The 21,534-nt window shown below is 42.2% G+C and overlaps 1 protein-coding gene across 4 annotated transcripts in view; it reads left to right on the top strand.

The window, feature by feature from the left end:
* Nucleotides 1-21,534, top strand: part of SLC25A26 (solute carrier family 25 member 26) — an 85,272-nt gene that overhangs the window by 55,309 nt on the left and 8,429 nt on the right. For 3 of the 4 annotated variants that reach the window (XM_015640983.2, XM_033517332.1, XM_015640985.2), the window contains 3 exons: nt 2,255-2,299; nt 13,274-13,343; nt 21,332-21,396. In XM_015640983.2, the coding sequence (XP_015496469.1) occupies nt 2,255-2,299; nt 13,274-13,343; nt 21,332-21,396 (180 nt within the window). The remainder of the gene's footprint in view (nt 1-2,254; nt 2,300-13,273; nt 13,344-21,331; nt 21,397-21,534) is intronic. The other variant, XM_015640984.2, reaches the window with a different exon arrangement.

Here is a 21,534-nt window from a genome sequence, read left to right on the forward strand (position 1 = left end):
GACAAACATCCTGAATCTTCCCAGGCTGCATCCCATGGGGCACGTGGGGAAAAGGGAAACCCATAATCCCCATCCAGCCCGGGCTCCCCCTGAGCAGGACACAGAAAGCAAACACCACTAACACTGAAAATCAAACAACTCTTGTGAACAAGTTTCCCCTTTGATTGAAATGCTTCTAGCTAGGCGATATAAAGGGGATTATGTCACAAGGTTCCCTTGTTGTCTTATTAACAGCTGCTTAATTTTACCACTCATTCACGAGCATAAAAAAGCAAAACTTGGAGGCTGTATCTGAAAGCTTGTTTTGTTTGGTGTACGGCTGGATACAGAGCGTTTCCTTTTCTCTTTTTTAACGAATTTGAAGCAAATGTATTGGTTATTGTTACTTATTTTCCCCTATATTTTTGGCCTAGATAATAGAAGATTATGTTGCTTTTTGTTTTACATTGCAAAGAAATCATTCCATATAATTTCAATTCAACAATGCTGCAGTAGCACGTGAATGTGTATATATCTTCTTGTAAATATATTACCACACATTACTGTCAAAGAACAGGGCTTTTTCACCTAGTATTAAAAATGAAATTTAATTGCTACACTAGAGTTTCAAGACCCTGATAAATAAGAGCCATGTCTGACCTTTATTGTGAGCCTCTGAGATGCCACCAGGGATATTGCTCGTTGTCCAAGATGACAAACTTCCTCTGAGATTTCAGTTTGTCAGCTCAATGTACAGCAGTGACATTGATTTCTTCTCACTACCATTTCCTGCCTGAATAGATAACAAATTTTCTGTGGCAGGTGTCTGTCAAGTTTAGTTTTGCCTGGCAGATTAACTTAATAGACTCATTTATTAATCATTACTTGCAGCACAGGGAAGCAGACAATACTCTTTGACTCCTGTGATGTTGAATGGATGTTCCAGTTCAGATTCCTTTGTGTAGCTTGAATTCAAGTTTAATAAGCCATTCATATCTTTAGTGAACGTTTTTAACCTGACATTACTCAGAGCAAAGATATCTGCATTAAATAAGCATGATCCATTTTGAGTATCTACTCCTTTTCACGGTAAAAGATGTGTAAGTGCTTTCTGAGACTAAATAATTTGATATATGAACTGCCAAATCAGCCTAAACAAGGGGGAAAATTAAAGAAGATAAAAGTAGAGGAAAATTGGTAGTTGGAGGAAGATTTGAGCCTGGGGTTGACTGGCTAACAAAATGAAGGAGATAATGGAGCTTTAGGAAGGGGCAGAGCAGACCTACAGATACAGCTGTAGGGCGATCCTAGGACAGGCCAGTGCTTTCCTGGAGACCCTTTTCTCTGAGATATCTTGAGACAGATATTCAGCCTGGAGATAGCAAGGGCAGAGCTGGCACCAGAGGTTGGCATTAGGGCTTCTCTGAGAGGTGAAGGACAAGGAGGAATTTAGTGGAGGGAGGGCTTTGCAGAGGAAGAAATATGATAGAAGGCATAGCCTTGGAAAGTGATGTCTCTTGTTGCAAAGTGTTTCAGTGTGTTCACAGTGAAAACTGACTGGTGAGTTGGGGTTTCTACCAGGGCAAAATCTGTGAAGGACATGGAACTGCACAGTCACTCCTGGGGCGGGTGGCAGCAGGAATGAGCCTAGACAGAGATCCAGGCTGTTGAGGACAGAAGAACCCCATGTACAGGCAGTAAGAAGAGAACCACCAAGCTTCTCCCTTTTATTTGGGTTGTGGTGGCTCCTCACAACCTGCTTTTAATTCTCAGGGGAGCTGTTTCATGGGAGATCATGGGACGTGTTCAGGAACGTTTTTGCAGCTGATGCCCAACTGCAGAGCCCTGGTTGCAGCACAAAAGCTCAGCATCTGTGAGAGTCTGCACTTCTGAAGATGTTTTTTGCCAAGCTGTGTTCCTGGCCTTGGGAACTTGTTTCTTGAACCATCCTTATGGCTTTCTTGGCTGACTGACAAACCAAGAATGTCCCTGCACTAGATCACACTGCTTATTGCTCTTCTAGGCCACCCTGGTAACAATACATTAACCTCTCAGCAGGGAATGTGATAAACAAAGTAAAACTGCTTTAGTGAAACCAGTCATTTAATGGCAGCATACATAAAGTGTCCGTAAAGATTTGTAAGTGTAATAAGCTGCAGTTCACTGAGAGAACAATAACTGTTCCTAATTTAGCCAGTTGAGGAACATGCTAACCCAATTTACTTCTGTAACATTATGTTGTTGTTCTTTTTTTTTTCTTTTCCCACCTCTCCAGATTCCTTTCTCTCTGGTACAGTTTCCCCTCTGGGAGTCCTTAAAGGTAAGTTCTTTTTACTGATGGAAATAGAAGTTATACATTTTGCAAAGGCCTTCCATGGTAACTTATCTAACTCCATTATTGCGATTATAAATATGTTCAGTAATTATGTGCCAACTTACCTGTGCATGTGAAGATCATATGCTTGAATATCTGAAAAATAACAGGGAATATCTAACCACTGATCTGTGGCATGCAGGCTAGATTTTACTCCCAGCATGCCAGAAATTTTATCTTCGGTTCTAACTTTTTTTACTGCTTAAACAGAGTGGGAATCACCTTGTGTTGTGTGACTTTTTTTTTTTTTAATTTCATTTTATTTAAATTTTTTTAGTGTTTTGCTCTTCATGGCAAAAGGAAATTGTGAATGAGAAAACTGTTTCAGCCTGGGTTTTGTAAACATCACTGAAAATATATTTTGATTGTCTGCATGTATTTTTTTTTTAAGGTCATTTAAAGAAGGTGTCAATGGATGATGTTTTAGCAGTGCAGTTGTTTGGAATGATATGCTGTTCTCCCACCAGCAGCTGGTTGCTCTGTTTATCATGGTCAGAGTCAGGATATAGATTTGTAAGTGGAAGGTTGGATTTGAAGATGTAATTTCTCCATCCCTCTGTTTTTCCTTGAACTGACTACAAAAGATGAAATGAAAGGTTTTTCAAGTTCTTGGAGGTCATGGGGTGGAAGAACAGAGAATTATTATAGATCATTAAAAACATAGTAGCAAAATGTATTTATAAAAGAGGAGCTGGAGAGAGAAACTTTCTTCTTTGTAGGAGTGCTGGACTTCAGAGCAAGCTCATCACGGAGACCCAAACTGGCTCCTTGTATGTTGGATTTTGTTCTCTTGCTGTGTGTCTGTAGCTGGGGCTGTTAGGAGGGACAAGCCCACAGTGTGAATATTTGCACGTAGAGTCTTCAAGGAGTTTGATTTAAAGGTGAATCCACTGGCAACAGGAGCATGAAAATCATCAAGAGCTTTTGCAGAACTGAGCTGTGTTTGTGGTGGATTCTGTAGGTGCTTCATGAGCTCAGCCTGCTGTGGGGTCTGGGTATCATCCCACTGCACAGGGGAGCTTGGGCTGCCTTATTAGGAATCTGTTTCCCTGCCAGTATCCAGGAATGGCTTTCTGTAAACTCTTCAGCAGTGGTACTGGCCCAACCTGCTAATGGTTAGTGCAGCAGCCGTGTTTGGGAGCAAGAGGTGACAATGCTTGAAGGGCAAAAGTGTGGTGTTCGTGCCAAAACCACATAAACCAGCAACACTGTGTAGCTGTTTGCAGAATGTAAAGTTGTTTTAACTAACGTCCACATAGCTGTGACAGTAAAATGTGTTGTTTACATTACAGGCTTTAAAGAAGACAGTTTGAATTTAGCTAACTACAGGAGTGAGTCACTCAGGATGAGGCATCATGTTTAATCTAAAGAGGTCAGTGCAGATCTGAAGAGAAACAAAGCTTGTGTCAGTTTGTTCCACAAACCTGTTGCATTATATTCTTCTGATGTGGACTCAGGAGTAGAAAACTGCAAAAATCAGTCTGGCATACTCAGGCACTTTGGCTCAGCACAGGGAGAGAGCTCAGGGTTTGTCATATCAAAGCCAGGCAGTGAAAGCAGAATACATTTTGTTTATCTGAGGGAAGCTCTTAAAAAATAGTCCTGACAGCCTAACAAAGGACAAAAATCATTATGGTCCCATCAAGAGGATGGATGTGGCCAGTAGCATCACTGGGAGTGTGGCTGAGGGTGAAGGGCTCCTCATGGGTGCACAAAGGGAGCATGAACAGACAGTAATTACGAAGAAATAGAAATGTAAAGGACAAGAGAAAAATGGCACAAAGCCTGAACAGAAGAGAGTTATTGAGATGATGCCTGAGGGACTATTCTGCACTGTATTAATAGGATTACTCAAGAAAGTAATTGTAGGAGCAGTTGTGTATGATGTGTGTGGGCCATCTCACTGAGAGAACAGAACAAGTGCTGTGGCTGTGTCATTTTTAAAACCGTTATTACCAACTCACATAAGCTGATGGAAGATAGACTCAGTCTTATGATTCCATGAACAAGCTAATCACCATAAAAATGAGGAAGATCTTTCCATTGTGAAAGGACATTAGGGAGACACATGGAAGAAGAAGAGAGATTCCTTTTCCTTGAGATATGTGCTGACTGCAGCCAGCAGCAGGGTGTTAAGCTTAAAGAAGCCTAATAAAGGCTTGTCATAGGTAGCAAATGGTGTGTTTCTAGATCTCATTTTCTCTATCTGCTCTACTCCAAGCTGCTCTGGTTATTCCTTCTGCTTTAGTTACAGAGTTTACATGCACTGTTTTGTCCTGCCTATGAATGTGCACCAGCTGTCCCCTGTGAGAGCAAACTTGCATGCCATGCACTGAACTATGCTAAAAGAAGAGAGAGCATTGTATAGATTACTGAACTATAAGGTTACATTGGCTGTGGGTGCTGGCAAAGGGAGGACTGAAGTAATTAGCAAGAAACAGATACTGCTTCAAATACAAGTCTTATGGATAGTGACTCAGGTGAACACACAAGTTCAGTAATAGAACAGGTAATAGACTCCTTTCTTAGTTCACAATGACACAAGAAGCAACAGTAAGGAAATTATGGTGCTTTTAATTAAAAAAAAAAGTAATTTTAAAATTTTTTAGTGTTTTTTTATTTAGGTAGCATACACTGTTATAAGGTGTGCTTAATGTCCTTTCTCTTCCCAATCCTCCATTTTTCCATTTTGTTTGAGGCACAGATTATTACTTTAAACCAAAAGGGAGAAGGAAACTGCTATGGTGTATCAGACTTCAGGACCTTGTAATTCCCAGCTAGGGTGAGCTACTGTGGCTCTTTTCTGTCTCTTCTTCTCAGAGTTTAGGAAAAGAAAGGATGTTACAAATTTTATTCACTTTCTGCTGCACCAACCCTCAGAAGAACACCATGGTTGAATATTACTGTGACAGTTTGATCAGGTTTAGGCTTTTCTTTATGTGGGATTAATACTTTTGCTCCCATCTCAAAGCCAGGTGGCCTTGAAGAAAGGCAACAGAGCATAGATGTGGTGTGCTTCCCAAATACGAGCCAAGCACAGAGACTTCCATATTAGTTCAGGTTTTGGAATTAATGTTGTAAGATACAGTCCCCTTGTATTACCCTGGAATTTCCAGGGTGCTTCAGTGAGTTGCTTTGGAAATACTATATGTGTATTTCTTACTGTGGGAATTTCACACTGTGGGCTCAGTATTTGGCATGAAATTGTTGTGGGTTACACGAAGCCTGGTGCAGCTCCTGTGTCCACCCTGCTGCCAGGGCTGTGCAGTCTCAGCTCAGATGACTCTGGCCCTGTGGAGCCCATTCCTTCTGTCTTATCTTTTATTCTCTTCTCTTCAGACATTTTATTTATAATCATCATATCTGAGTTCCTACCACCAGCGCATAAGTGATTTATCATTTGTTTAATGTTTTAATCCTTCTCTTTTAGAACTAACTGAGAAAAAAGACAACTTTCATTTCTGCTGGGAGGGTATTACAGAAATACAGGGCATTCAGTAAATATCAATAAAATAGTATTTTAAAACTCTACAGAAAATCAAGAGCCTCTGCTTAGGTTTGAGCCCAGAAACAACTTCTCAAAAATGCCTGTTTCTTAAAGCTCAGTGGAAATGGTCAGATCCCGTGGAGAACAGTGCTGTGTGTAAGAGAAACCCTTCTCAGGTGAAACAAGACTCAGTCCTCTTGGGTTTTATATTTCTGCATGTTGGCTGCGCTTCAGAGCCTCTGAGAGTTACCCAAATGCAGCTGTACAGGGAGAATGGTCTCTTTATAGACCAAATGTATTGATTGTATGTCTGGAGAAAAGGCTTTGGTAGCCAGTGAGGAGGAAAGGAGCAGGCAGGACAGGGGGACACAGGTCTCAAATGAGTTTATTTGAAAAACAAGGGGTTTTTTGTTTGTTTAGTTGGTGGATTTTTTTAAGGAAAACAAACCTACTATCCTGGGAACCTTTTGTCTTTTTCATTAGACAGGTCTGACCCTTAAGATGAGACACTTGGACATTGCTGAGACTGTGGAGCATCAGGGTCAGCCAATCCTGCCCCTACACACCCAACCTCTCTGGGAGGGCTGGCACACATTGTGCTGCTCTGCTGGCCCAGGAGCTTCAAAGAAAGATAAAAATCTTCAACTGACCATGCTTGAGGTGATGTCTGACTCTTCTGGCACACAGTGAGGCCAGGATTTCCCTCTTTGTCTCAGTGCTTTGTCTCAGCAAAATTTAGAGCTCTTAGACCTCCCAAGGATCTAGTGAGACCACAATTATTTTTTTTTTGTCACTGGTTTTAGCAATAAAATAATTTTCTCAAATCTGTAGGTCTCACAAATTAACAGGTGTAATACAAAAAGGGAATGGGGAGAGTCCAGCCATTCCCCTGTGAGGCTGGGCAGGATCAGAAAATTGGTTGGGTCTGAACAGGAGTTCTGTGGGTTGGTACTAAGCTGGTTTTTGCCCACATAATGGAGAGCAGGTCTGGGATTGGATTTAGGTGCTTTGTTTTCTGTTCAGGTGCAGCTGTCACCATAGGCATGAGGCACTTGTGTTGAGGGGAATGTGCTGGTGGACTGAACCATAGATCTAGAGAGCAATGGCACATGCTCATTTGCTTGGCTCTCTTGGTTCCCCCTCCAGAGACCTCAGCTTCTGGGGGTTGGGATAGGCAGTAAAGGGTGTGAACTGATTTTTGGTTTGGCTCAGCCTTGCTCTTGGTCATCAGTGCAGATAGATTTTGAGATGCATCTCGAGGCTTGCTGTGCAAGGACTGCTTGATGGCTTTCTGTGGAGAGTGAAGACTCCAACCTTGGTTGAAGCTCATTGCACCTGATTTTTAAAGTTAGTAAGAATGAAAAGTTTACAGAATACTTCTGCCCAGGCAGCTGGGGTTCCCAGCAGTAATATGTGTTTATAACTCCACCATTGAATCAATAAACCACATGCTATTTCCCTCCTAGAATTTACAGTTAAATCTGTTGCTACTTAACAGGGCAAGTAGAAAATAGAGGCATGTAGCCAAACTGGGCCTTAAATGGCTCTTTCCCTGCTCTACAGGTAGGTGACCGTTTTCTTTTTTTCCTGGAGAAGCAGTCTAGTATTCCTTTCCTCTGTGCTCAGCTGCATGTAAGTCAAGAGTAAATGAAACCCAGGCACAGCTTTAAAGCCATTTCCTCGCAGGCAGTGCAGTAAGTGTTCTACCATGCCTCGCTCCCTCTTGGAGGAACGCTTGGGCTGATTTTGGGATTAAGTCCTAATGGTTAAATAACACTGTCTGCCATTTGCTTAGGTGCTGAATCAGGAAAACAGCTTTGCATGGGGCGTTGGGGGCGGGATGTGGCGTGTCCATGCCATGAGCAGAGTGGCTGCATTTTTCTCACAAAGGAACAATGCACCCAGCAGCTGTTGAGCAAACAGCCCTGGCTTTATTGCTGCCACAATAAGTGTCATTCACGCCGTCCTGGGGCACAGCCCAAGGAATGCTGCACACCATCTGCACCGAAGGGAGAGAAACAAATGCAACCCTTGCTCACAGCACTGCAGGCACGTTTGGGAAAAGTCAGATGGCCTTGGATCATCAATACAGCATTTAAACAGACCAGAGGAAAACAGGCTCACACAGTCTATAGATACAGAGCCAGATTGTGATGCTCTTGGTCATGCCCAGGCCACAAGAGGTTCTCTAGAAGTTGCTAAGCTTGCCAGTGACATCTGGGGATGTTTGAATATTGAAGATTTGATTTGGACACTGGCTATTTGCTGAAGAATCTTAGCAGATTTATATAATTCTTCCATGTAATTTATTCACACAGGCTTATGAAACAGTTCTATTAGGTAAGAGCAGTGCAGGTGCTCAAGGAAAAACCCTGATGGCTTTAAAGTGATTTTTCAGAAGTGCATTTTCCTTCCCTGTATGTCCCTTTGTGCCATGGAAACTGAGTGTAGCTGTTCTGCCTTGCCATGGGAACACTATTTCGAAGAACATTTCCTTTAACCAGGCTTTTAGCACATCCATTTTGATTTACATCCAAATGGGTCACAGACATCAATGCAGTATTATATGGGCAGAAAAAGGGAATGAAATGCTTTTAACATGAAAAATATGCTCTTGCATATAGGCCAACTTTTGTTCTCTTTCAATTTATCTAGGATTTGGGTGGGTTTAATTCTAGGACTGAATTCACTACTGGCATAAGTGAGCACAACTCCATTAGTGCAAATGGAGTCTCAGCATTTATATCAACAGTGAACTTAGATCATTGAATTTTTCCCATGTTTGGGCTTGCATGTTTCCTGCAAGATAATATACACATGTACTTGCCCATATGCTGCACATATGCACATAAAAATCCACTGAGGAGGGTGTTTGGCTCTTTGCTCCATGTTGACTTTATGTGTAGAAACTGCAATCAACTTGTGAATTTTTTGCTTCTCCTGTAGCTAATGTGCCATGCATCTGTAAGGGTCAGCCGTGCAGAATGCCACGTTGTGAGTAAAATCCCCAGTAGGAAAGGCAAACATGAAAATTGCTTTTCTTTCCTCAGTCTGCAGGACCACACATGCACACAGATCCATGTGATTCATTTGTACTGACTTTTTCTCCCCTGTTATCATGAAGTTGAACACTGTTGTGAACAGAGGGGTACACAGAGATACTATAGATGCTTATCATTGGAGTGAATTGTAATATTTATTCAGCTGCAGGCCTCAAGTATAGTGTATGCCATGAGTTCTGCTGGCTTGAAGAACAGCAAGGCCAAGACAGAGATGTCTTATGCTCTGCAATGCTTCCTGCAGCATTGGTGGTGTTGGGCTGGTCATCAGGTTTGGGAGATGTGTGAGTGTTGTGTTTTCCTGGATAACCAAATCTTAGATGTCCTGAAAACAAACCATGACATGGCTGTGTTGAGAACACAAAGCTGAGAGCTGATTTTTGCCTTTACTACTGATTTACAAACCTTTACTATGAATGTGTGGCAAAAGTGACAGGCATGCACAGGTAGGAGTTGTGTGCACTGGTCAAAGGTCATTTGCCATCTGGAGGCCAGGTGTCCTCACCACTGAGGAGTCCATATTTGTGGGCACCAAATACTTCCCCCCAGTATTTAAAAGCAGAGGTAATATTTTCCTTTTCTGTTTGTTTTTAGGTTGAAGGGCCTTTGGTATATCTTGAGAGTGACTTTTCCAATGCTCCCTCTGCCCAACAAAATGAGATGTCCTTGTTTTCCCAGTATCAAAAGAGCTAAATAACGTTTGTGGTGAGAATTAGGGGACACTGGCCTATGGAGCAGGATGAAATGGGATCGCTAGGAAGAAAAGTAGGGCTCTGTCCACGTATAAAACTTGACCCTTCTCTGTGAACATTATCCCTGTGAATAATTGGAAATATGCAGCCAGGCTTCCCGCTGTGTCCCATCCCCTGAGGCCACACCCGCTGTATTGCTTTACATGGTGCAGCAATGCACAGTGAGATTTACATATATATCACAGAAAAGTGTTTACAAAAAAAATTACCATGTGATTGAGCTGGGAAGCTGCAGAGGGCCCCAACTGTATGAGTTTCCATGCACTTCAGCCAGAAGATTTATTTCCAATTTGTTATTCATAAGGGAAGAGAGAGAGAGATTGGGATGGGGTCCTTTGAAGTGGAAAACAAAGTCTTCTATTCAGCCTTCAGCTTAATAGAATACACATGACACAGGCTTGGCATGGCGGCCGCTTTCATGTTATGTGCTCCTTGTCATTTTGCTTTCCTAGGCTGTGAATGCTAGTGGGAATGGGTATTGCCCTGGAAAAGTCAGGTTATCCCCTGCAGCCTTCTGCTGCAGGAGCACAGTGTGAGCAGGTAGAAGCCTTTTTGGTGATGGTGGTGGGGGACCCAGGCTTATCCAACTGCTGCATTCGTGTTGCTCGTAATTCCCAGGTTGTGTTTCATGTTGCAGGAGCATGTGGAGAGAGGGCAGTGTCATTGGGGCTTCTGCAGGCATCACATGGGCACTTCTGCCCTTTTTTGGAGCCTCTGAGCTGTCCTCCTTGGGCTCTGAGCTCTCACCATTATCCCCCCTGAGAGGAAGGCTTTTCTGCTTCTGTGCAGCATCTAGGATGGCAGTGTGCTTTAAGCACTGTATCTCAGCAGTTTTGTTCAAAGTCAGTGTTTTGGGGAGATATGTAAATGGATCCTACGTTTCTTTCCAGGAACAAGGCCCTGGTTTTATAGTAATCCACAAACCCCTATCAGCTTCTGTGCTTTGCCCTGTCTTAATGGTATTAAAACCTGCTCAGAGGGTGAGTGTCTTTGAAGAACTTACAGGCCTGACTTAGCACAAAGCCCTGGCAATTAGTTGGTCCATGGACTATGAGAGAAAACATGTGTGACCTCCAGCACGTCATCCTGGCCCACAGCATCATGTGGTTAGAAAGAATTTGGACCAGAGTCCTGCCAGTCCTCTTAGCCCTGTGACACTTGTTCCTCTTGGCTTCCTCCAGGATCGTGTCCTCGTGCCCTGCTTCCCTCTTGCTCTTCTGCATGTTCAGGTTTGGAGCTCTGGGTGAATCACCGAAATTGGAGACGTAAAGAAACACATGAAGTCATCCCATCCTGCCCTTGCCAGCGCAGGATTATTCCCCACAGTACAGTCTTGAGTGCCTTCTCCAATCTATTTTTAAATGACTCAAAGGAGAGGGCTTTCCTCTCCTCCCTGGGGAGGCTGGCTCCACGGTTCAGTAGACCTCACTGTTGGGGAATTTGCTTCCTGTTCTCCAGCCTCAATTCTTCTTTTCCCTAATTTAATTGAACTGTTCCTGGCTCCACCCTTTTAAACCATTTTCCGTATTGCATGACTGTTGCAAATACCTGTTGTCAATTTGCAGGCCTAATGGATGGGAATTCATCACCGTGTGCCTTGCTTGGCAGAGGCTCTTTGTGCAGAGCTGCACTGGGCAGCCAGGCTTTATCAGAAACTAGATTTTAGAGCTACATGCCAAGAAATTAGAATGACCTTTTCCTTCTTCTTCGGACAATGACATTAACATAAAACCCCATCATGACTGAGAATAGGCTGTGCTTCTGGCAAAGCCATGAACATCTGTATTAATGGGCTGCTTTTCCTTAGTCCTCCAGCAGCTCTTCCACAGTGCATTTTTACATGGCAGCAGTAACTGTTCTGACTTCTCAGGTTTAGCTGTAGATGTACAGATGTTTGGAGAACATTTAATTAAAAAATACAATAATTCTGTTTTTATCAAAAGAAAGTTGTGGCTCTGGCAGCTCAGTTTTTAAACCCTGACTTTCAATTCAAGGTTCCTTAAGCACCCAAAGTGTTTTGCAGATGGGTGCTGAAGGTGGGATTTATGCTTTGACAGCACCCAGACACTCTGGAAGGTAGTTTTTCTAAGGGAGTGTGTCCTTCTTCCATCAGGACTGAGTTGCAAGAGAACTGTGTGTCCAAAGAGTTTAAGTTATTCCAGAAAAGCATATTATGGTTTTGAAGAATTATGAATCTCTATTTATTTATTTATGAGATGAAAATCAGTTTCTGCTGTGGGTGACGGCAGAATAGCAGCCCATACCAAAAACACCAGGAAAAGAATGGCTAGCATTAGAGAGGCTGGAACCCCTTTAGTGCTTTCGTACAGCAGAGCTGCAGCTATTTAGCTGTGGCAGGGTACCAAACAACATTGTGGCTGGCCATTGTTGCTTGAACAGTTTGATTTTTAAAACATTCAACTGAAATATAACCACCAGCCAAGTTGGAAGAAGCGAGTCACGAGGACGGCATGTTAAATGAAGAGTCAGCAAACGAGAGCAGAGTTCTCCTGCTCCGGTGGAAAGTGGCTGTAGTGCAGACCAGGAGTCCAAGAGCAGTAATCTCAGCCTAGCACTGCTATCCAGTTGCTCATAAGAAAATTTTATAGTACAGAAGTAATATGATTTTAAAAAGAAGGAGAATGCCACAGCTATAAAATAAAATTGCCGATTTCTCTGTGGTGGGCCTCAGAAGGGCCGTGGATCCCATTGCTTTTTGCTCAGTACTGATCCTCACATCATAAACCAGAAGGTTCTCCTCCAGGGAGCTTGCAGTGTGTGAAGTGTTTCAGGAGATGAGAAAGGGGTGATGGAGCAGGGTGAAGGAGGAGAGGACACAGTGACTGTAGCTGCCAAGGCAAACCCTCTCAGCAGACACTGGCCTTTGCTGCTGATACCGCCCAGGCCCGTCAGGCTGTGTGATGTGACGTGAGAGGTGCTTTTGGAAGGCACTGTTATTGTTGGGGCTTTAAATGTGTGTGTTTAAATGCTGCTGTGAGTTAATGGATGGGAGCAGGGTGTGTGGGAGCCATGGAGAGGAGGGTGTGTGGTCCCTAAAGACGCCAAGTCAAAAACAGAGACACACCTGCTTTGGGGTATAATGGGAGTGATAAGAGTAATTTCTTAATGATGGGGTTTTTTGGGGGAGTGTGAGGGGAAGGGTTGGTTTAAGAAATGTAGGGGAACAAACAGGACTTTTATCTCATGGAAGTGGGAGCTGTTCATTTTAAATGGAAACCTTTTGTACATCGGGGCTGAGCTGATATTGGTTCTTGCATGCCGCCCTCTCGCTCAGTGTTTTGCTTTGTGCTGTTTTATCTGCCAAAAAGAAAATAAATTCACAAAATATTTGCAAAGTTGCATGGCCACAGGCTTAAATACATACATATGAATTCCCTGAAAGCAATTTGCTTCAAGCCCTCCTCAGTTCCAGACGTCTTTCTCACTCCATCTGCTTGTTCAAGTACACAAGTTCCTTGGGAAAAATCACTTATTACATCACTCAAAAATGCCACAAAAATAGCTTTTCACTTAAGTTCCCATCCTCAGAGTTAACTCGCATGGGGATCAGATAGATTCAAACATTTAATAACTTTTTATTTTCCTTTCTCTTTAAACACAGGAACTCTGGTCATGGAAGCAGGGTCACGTGGTGGATTCTTGGCAGTCAGCAGTCTGTGGAGCTTTTGCAGGTGCAAAGGATTATATGTTGTACTGGGAAAGACTAAAGAAGAAAGGGAAAAATGTGCAAATCTATTAAGTATAGCAGAACAACATTCCTTTGTAATTCAAGTTTGTTTAGAAGAAAACGGATCCAGTTGTTGTTTGGAAATAGGAAAGTCAGCAAAGGAAAGAGAGGAAGAAAAAAAAAAAGACTCAACCAGGGTGTCTGTTTGAAAGACAACCAATTTGTTTTTGACAAATTTCTGTTATTTAAAAACTTCAGGCCTGTCAGTCAGGCTTTGTGATTATTTCAAAGTTGATTTGTAAAATCCTCATGCAGGAGAAACTTAGTTTGGGTGGGGGTTTGTGCAGCTGTTCGCTCCAAGCACTTCCCCAGGGGCTGAAGTGATTGCAGAGGCCGTGATTCACCATTCCTGTGACAGCTCTGACAGCCACGTAGATTAACTGGAGGCAGGAGAGCAGAGGGCCAGCACTGCTCAGCCTGGAGGCAAAAGCCTTCTGCAGCAAAAAAACCCAGAGGATGAAACATCTGGGCAATCTCCAGACACTACAGCAAGAATAAAGAGTGGCAGAATACAATACTGCACTATTTATTACCAAACAAGCCAGAAGTTAATTGAATTCTTCAGTAGGCTTCTTGCTTGATTTTAGCCTACTGTACTTGTTTCCAAGAAAACAAAAAGAGGGGGAAAAAAAGTCAATTAATGACTCATCAGTATAGCTGACAAGTTTGAGGGAGGAGAGATTCAGCTGTCTTAATAGAAAAAACAGATTAATAGTAAAGGGATGGATAGGCAGAGCTTTTTCCCCACAGAGCTAAAATACATTTAGAGATTCCAAACCAGTAACAGAATATGTGGAAAAAATAAATCCTGTTTAAAGAGAAATTATAGCATTTCTTGAAATAGAGATTATCAAAAGCAAAGCTTGTTCTTTGATAACTTAAAAAAATCAGAGCCATTACATTGTATGTAATTTTTTAAAAATAAGTTCTGTTAGGGGAAGTGTAGTATTAATAGCAGCAGAATTCCAGCAGGGACTGAGGCTTCATTTTCAAAGGCACTGAAACTGCACAGCTGAGGGAAGGCAGTGTGGCTGTAGCTGCAGAGTTAAGTAGATTGGGTGTGTGAGCAATGAAGGAATGGTTTAGGTAGAACTGATTCCATTTTGGGGCTGAGGGAATATTTTAGGTGACCTCTTGCAGTCTTGTCCAGCTGTATTTTTTCTGTTTATGTTGATGGGAAGGGAGTTTTATTCTGTCTAAGATCCTGCTGTTGGATTTTACACTGCCTTCATCAAACAAAGTAAGAGTGAATGAAGCAGATCGTTCATTTCTGTTTTGAAACAAATCAAACTAACAGACTAAAAATACTTTAAAATGCAATATATATGTCTGCAGGTGTGATGGGGATCATTAATTTACCACTGTTGATTTCTTTACAGTTAGATTGATACAAAAACTGTGTTCAGGCATGTTCAGAGAGCTGGAAAGGTTATCTGATTTACCCAAAGCCTTGCAGAGTAATTTCCTGAGGTCAAATTTGGTGCCTCAGTTGGAAATTTAGCCCAGTTCCTCTAATTTCTTCTCTGTATGTCCTGATTCTGACCAGTTGTGCTTAGATTTGCTACTGTTTAATAGATGTTCAGCAGTGTCTGCTCCTTTTTTAGCAGAAATCTTGCAGAAGGAGCTTCCAGAGCCACAGATGTGCATGGACACGTGCTCACTGTCCTTTGGCACACTCTGGGGACACCAACACTTTGTGTTGGAGGAGACACCAGGTCCTAGAGTAGCACAGAGACTTCCAGGTCCATGTAGTGGTAGATGAGACACTTCAGCCTGGTTGTCTTCATAGGTTCTATTCCCCAAGGACAAATCTTTGCAGAGCTGGAGTCTTATTTTGTAGATCCTGTTGTAATTGGTGAGGATAAATTGGGTTGCCCTTCCTCCAGCCCGGTTTTCTTTCTCTGTTCTTTGTCTCTCTATTATTTCCTTTTCACCAGCAGTATTGTAATCTTCCCTTCCCATGTGTCCTTTCAGGACCTGCTTCAAAGCTCAGGAGCTTGAGCTCTTTTTGGATCAGAACCTTCCCCTCTGTCTCCATTGCCTCCCTCTGAAATACGTAACAAGTTGGCCCTGATGCTGATCTATTCTGGTACTGCATCCATTCTATTTCACTGAAAATATTTAGCCTTCTTGCTGAGGGGAGGCAGTGGAAAAATAATTTCCTGCATTCTGAACAATAGATTCCAGAGTTAAAAATTATTAACTACCTACATGTAGCCTCAGATGAGCTCTTTAAAACTCTATATCCCTTTCTTTTTATCCCAAAACAAAAAAATGAAAACCCCAAAACAAAAAAAAAATAAATTTAAAACCTCACCAGTACCCTGGGAATTAAACAAGATGGATGTGTGCATAGAAGTGTTTTAAAATCATTGTGTTATAAACCTTAAAAGGAGAATGTTATCCAAAAAACAACCTTTGCACACAGATCAGCTGTCAAATGCTACCATGGTGGTGGTGGGATGGTGAAATCACACAGACAGGCTTTTCTCTTGTGTTCTTTGCTTGAATTCAATACTTTCTAAAAATATGTTAAAGGTCCTGAGGGGCAGGGTAATAAGCTGAAAAAAAACTGAAAGAAAAGTCCTGTTTAGCTTCCCTTTATGGCACATACACGTGTGTGTGTCTGTATGAGTTGGTTATAACTATTTGGTGAAGACAGAACCAAGAGCAACAATCTGTTGAATTCCATCCCCAGTGCCTGTGAAATGGCAGCAGTTTCAGCCCTCATATGTAAGAAGGATGTATGTGATCCATGGGCTTTTTATGGAAATGTAACAGGCATGAACATAAATATTAGAGATTTGGAATCCTTTCTGACTCATCTGTTAATAATTTAATCCCTCAAGGCCTTGTCCAGCTTTATCATCATCTTTGTTGTTTTAACAGAGATGTTTGGAGTATTTGGGGAGTGGGAAAAGGTGATACCCGAGCAGCCAGTGGAGAAGAACCCAAAGGTAGATCTAAATGAGATTATAAGGCTGAGGTTGTGTTTGAACCAAACCTTGCCTCTTGTCTGAACTGTTTGGACACCACCCCAGATCTGGGCAGGGCATGGAGGCAGAGGAAGGAAGCATGTCCCCATACAGGCACGATTCTGGTTCCACCCCATGCTCAAGTCTTCTCTGGACTTAGACTGCCTGGCTGGACCCCTCCAGCCCTGCTGTGCACCAAGGCAGGCTGTCCCAGGAGAGCTTCTGTGTGGGATTCCTGTATTCTTCATGCAAGTGGGACAGTAGCAAGGAAATCCTACCTTTGGGTATTAGTTGTTGGAAAAGTACTGCTCTTGAGCAGCGAGGTGATCCCCAGCTTGTCAAAGGACCTGAACGTCCATTTAGTGTGACTGAAAATAGCCCCTGGTAAGATGCCTTCTTTCTTACTGCCAAAGAAAAAGTGTGGCTTAACATTAATAATTAATGCTCTGTGGTGACAAAGTCACCAAGAATGGAGGTGCAAGTCCAGTGAGTCATAATGCACTAACGAGAGCTTTTTGCACATTAACAGGGAGGATTTCCCATCACTTTTGTTTTCATCTAATCGGCTCTGACAAGATTACACACTGTGTCTAAAAGCCTCTTTAACTCTATAGCTCTGAATAAATTTTTGAGCAGTTCTCAAGATTTCCCTGCAGAGTCTGCTTGGAACATGCTCCTAACCCTGAATTGGTTAAATCTCTGGAGGAAGCAGTGCTTTGTCTTGGTATTTTTGCTGAAATCCAAAGAGGTTCTCGGATCACTTTGCTCCACTATAGGCAGGTGTCATTCCCACACTGATAAAGGACCAGAATAAACCTCCTCTTAAAAATTTTAACATGATACCAATAAAATAAAAGTTCAAAGAAGAACTTATTGATTGAAGAGTTCTGAAAAAGACCAGTTGTGAACTTGGAAATCTGTCAGTGTAAGAGGATGCTATGAGGTTTAGCGTTGGACCTGAGCCTCTCAGGTTTTTAACCCTTGTCTCGGGTTCAAGACAGATTTCAGGAGAAAACTCCCTGGAATGAATGTTTCCTCTGAAGAGAAGGGCTCCAGTAATCCCTTTTTGGCAATGAGAGAAATGAATACTAGGGTGAAAGTTAAAAAAAACCTGTTTATTAACAAAAAATAAGGTCCTGGGTAACCTCCAGGTGTCAACACAGAAAATAATAATTAAGAAAGCCAATAGAAGAGTTTGACCTAAATTTTTTTTTTCTTTTCCTGTGATGGGCTAATTCCAACAAGGAATAAATTCCTGTCTCTTGAGATGAGCTTGACCTACAGAACAGGGCTGGTGTTACAGAAGAGAGTGCAGGTCTGGCCATATAACAGGAACTCAGAATCAGGGAGAACCCCTGTAATGGCCAGAAGGATTCCCTGGCCCCTTTAGAAAAGGTGAGGAGAAGTTAAGATGGAACAAAAAAGCAAGATGACCAAAACCAAAGAACTTGTCTTCCTTCATAGGATCTTATTTGAGGATTGTGTCTAAGTACCTGTGAAACATTTTCCTGTAGCAGCAAATTCTACAGGCTGCAAGAACCTAAGGTTATGTGTTGTTCCCAGGTAAAGCATTTCACTCAGTTCTGATGCTTTTATTTGTGTATAACAGCTAAAATGGTAGAAAATGTCAGCAGCAACCTCAGGGAATATTTTAAATCCTGAAGTCTTTTTATTATTATTGCCAAATAAAGGTAAATCATTCTATGCAGATGTCTGTCACCAGCACTTCCATAAAGGACTGGTCACTGGGAAAGTGTGAGTAGCAAGGGGATTTTCTGTTTAACACCCTGACTTGGTAAAGTTTGGCTGCTCAGCTGATGTGTGAATATACAGGGACCACTGTAACTTCTTGGGAGATGGGTGATGAATTTTCCACTACTGTGTGAAGTTTTATTTTCCCAATAGAGGAGTTTGTCACTCTGCTGGAAGTATTAACGAGCCAAGAGCCTTCTCCCATGTGAAAATCCAAGTCATCCCCAGCTCTGTCTAGGGCAAGGGAGAAAAGAACCTTCTTCAAGAGTGAGGTGGTGAGCGAGCCTGGACACAGACTGCCTGCAAAGGTGCCTTTTTCTCCATCAGCTCTGCAGAGAAACCAGGGTGATTTAGGAGAGGGAGGCTTGAGGTGTCTGGGCCTTTCTCGTCCACCTGATACTCTGGTTGCTGATTAGTGGAGCAGACTCCAGCCTCATGGGGCAGCTCTTGGTGAGCAAGAACTGAATGATTATTAAATAAGTAAGTGATTTAAAGAACAGTTGGGTGCAGTGCATGGCCCTCCTATTTTCAATGAATAGACTGGCTTTAACAGTTTGTGTCTTGTACCAATCTGGTGATTGGAAGCAGTCAAGTTTTAAGTTCCTTTATCCTCTTCCTGGATACCTGGGTACTAAGCTTTCAGAGGTCACTCTAAAACTATCTTGGACATTTAGAGTTAAGGCTGGAGAACATTCATTTTGTCAGATACTCTGCCTTCAATAAAAAGCAGTCCCCAAAAATGCTAGCTTTAATCTCATGTTTTTGTCAAGCATATACAAACTTGCTTTTAATTTAGCCGCTATCCTGCTGCTTGTTGTGCTTATGAAGCATTTTATTGTTGCTGTTGCCATTCTGAATTGATTGGTAAATCTGTACCAAATACTTCCCAGTGATGGAAAAAGAAACACTGAAATGTTAATAACAAAAGAGTAGGGAAGATCCAGATGTCAGCTGGGGAAAAAATGAAAACCAATCAGCCTTGATTAAACTTTTCAGATAAGAATTTGGGAACATCATGTCAGGATAAATTGTGTTTGCTCTAACCACTATATCAGCCAAGACTGAAGCCACTGCCAATAAGAAACTCTCAGGAATAAATACATTAAAAAAGTTACATGGATCTGATAAGGGACATAAGTTAGTCTGATTAAAGTGTTGCCATCAGAGCTGGGTGATGCTTTGAGATTTTTTTGCTTGATACAGGCCTGACATCCATGTGGTTCACTGTTTAATTTTAGCTTGGTCTGTGGGCAAAGGAAGGGCTTCTACATCCAGACTTGTAAAGGCACTATTTTCCATGGAGATTATTTTTACCATTCTAAAAATACATTGCTGACATGAGTACCAAAGTTTCTATCCAGACCATTCTCTCAAAGTCTTTTGGTCACTTATGCAAAAACTGGCTCACAATAAAAAGATTTTCTGACCTTAAAGAAGGTCCAAGAATGGACTGGAATTTAGTTTAACTTGCTCATAGTTTCTGCTTTGACTTCTTGAATACAGCCCATTTTTCTGCTTTTCAGTGAGGTATCACTGCTAGAAAGCTTCCGGCAGGGTGAACCACATGGGCCAACCTTATGGGAGTGGAGGCTGCTCCTAAAACCGGGCATTTTGGGCTGCTCACTAACTCAGCTTTCTGGCTATTCTTGTTTGAGATCCAGGGGACTGCACATGTGCCTTACTGCATCTCCTGAACTGTCATGGGACGTTCCTTAATTAGCTGTAAGAAGTCAAGTAGGGTGCCAGCTGGCCCAGTCTCCTCTGTCATAAAACAGGGGTTTAATATGTTCAAGTTAAGGTGGTTGAGAGAGAGATGCAGGTAAAAACACAAGCCAGCAGGGAAAATGTTTGTGGTTTTTTTGAGGTTTTTTTCATTACTTTACAGATTTTTGAAGAAATGTTTTCTTCCCTTCTCCCATCCCAAGAAAAGAGAGATCAATTTTTCTACATTCCATGAAACTTGGAACAGAAAATAGATTATTTTTAGCTTATTCCCTGGGTACTGTGTAGGCTTCAGTCTTTGGAGTCACTTTGTTCCCAGCTGTAGCAGATACAGGATTTATACAAACCCCAGAGAAGAGAAAAAATTAGGAGGAAGAAGAAAGATTTCAGAACAAGTCTCTTGCTCTTTTCTCCCCCCTTTCTTCCCCTTTCATTCTTCACTTACTGCTGTTCCTGCATTTTAGAAGTTTCCTTCACTTTGGTTCTTCCTCAACATGAATTACTCTCTGAAAATACTTTGAATAGATGAGGGAAATATTAGAATTGATTTTAGGATGGGGAAATAAGGCAAAAGGAATAAAATCCTGGGAGGAAAAGCAGCAGAGATGGTCCCTAGATAGCACAAGAGGCCAGGCTGTAGTCACAGGGTTAAAATACGAAGCCAGACACACACATGTTTGGGGGTGAGACATGCAGATGGATAAACCGAAGATTTCTGGCTTGCAGGAGGAAAGTCACAGCTGAGCTGGCTGTGGCAAGTGACAATAATGAGCTCCAAGGGTGAAGTTTGGGAGAGAGCAGAGAATAAAAATGCCCCTGAGGGTAAGATGGCACTTGTGACCGCAGACTTCTGACAATTTCCTAAGACCCTTGGGCAGCTTCACATTGTTATTATCCAAAGTGGAGCTGATTTAATCTGCTGGAGATGAGCTCCATCCCAAACACTAACTTGTCTTTTTTCCTTGAAACAGTCCCAGATCCAGTCTGTGTTTATCTAGTGAGAAGCCCAAGCATATGTGGTACAGATACAGAGCATGTTTCTATCTTTCTAGCATTTAAATGGTCAGACTTTAATTCTCTATGCAGAGCACAGTGGGACTGGTTTATTTTCCCATCTCTGAAAATGAGTAAGCAGTTTTTTCTTTCCAAAATTGCTGTAGATGTTGGAAGTGGAATCTGTTATCCTTAAAACCTTCCTATGTTCATATGTGTACAGAGTCTAGAACAAAAAGACAGTAATGTCCCTGGGGATGTTTGGATTTACAGTTAAGCAATAGAGAGCTGTTTTCTAAAATCAATACACAGTAACAAAACATCTGTGTACAGACTTTGGACAGACGTACCTGGGCTCTGACGTGAGGGAACGTGCTGTAGGCATTAATAACAGAGCAGTGTTGACCACAGCCCTGGGAATTATAGGCAGTGTGGCATTCATATTCACACAACAATGTCTCACTTGTGCTTGGTATTTTAATTTTCTCAGGTGGATTTGCAGCTGCAGTCACCACACCGCTCGACGTAGCAAAAACAAGAATTATGTTGGCAAAGGTAAGAGGGAAGGAGGCCACCAGACAGGCTGGTGAATGGCCTGGGTATTCCAGGCTTTCTGTAGGGTTGTTACAGAATGAAATCCAGCACCTATTAATAATCATTTCTGTTCTTGTCCTAGAAGGCAGGAGTAGATGT

Source organism: Parus major, chromosome 12 (genome assembly GCF_001522545.3).
Source record: "Parus major isolate Abel chromosome 12, Parus_major1.1, whole genome shotgun sequence".
In the NCBI taxonomy this organism is placed as follows: Eukaryota; Metazoa; Chordata; class Aves; order Passeriformes; family Paridae; genus Parus; species Parus major.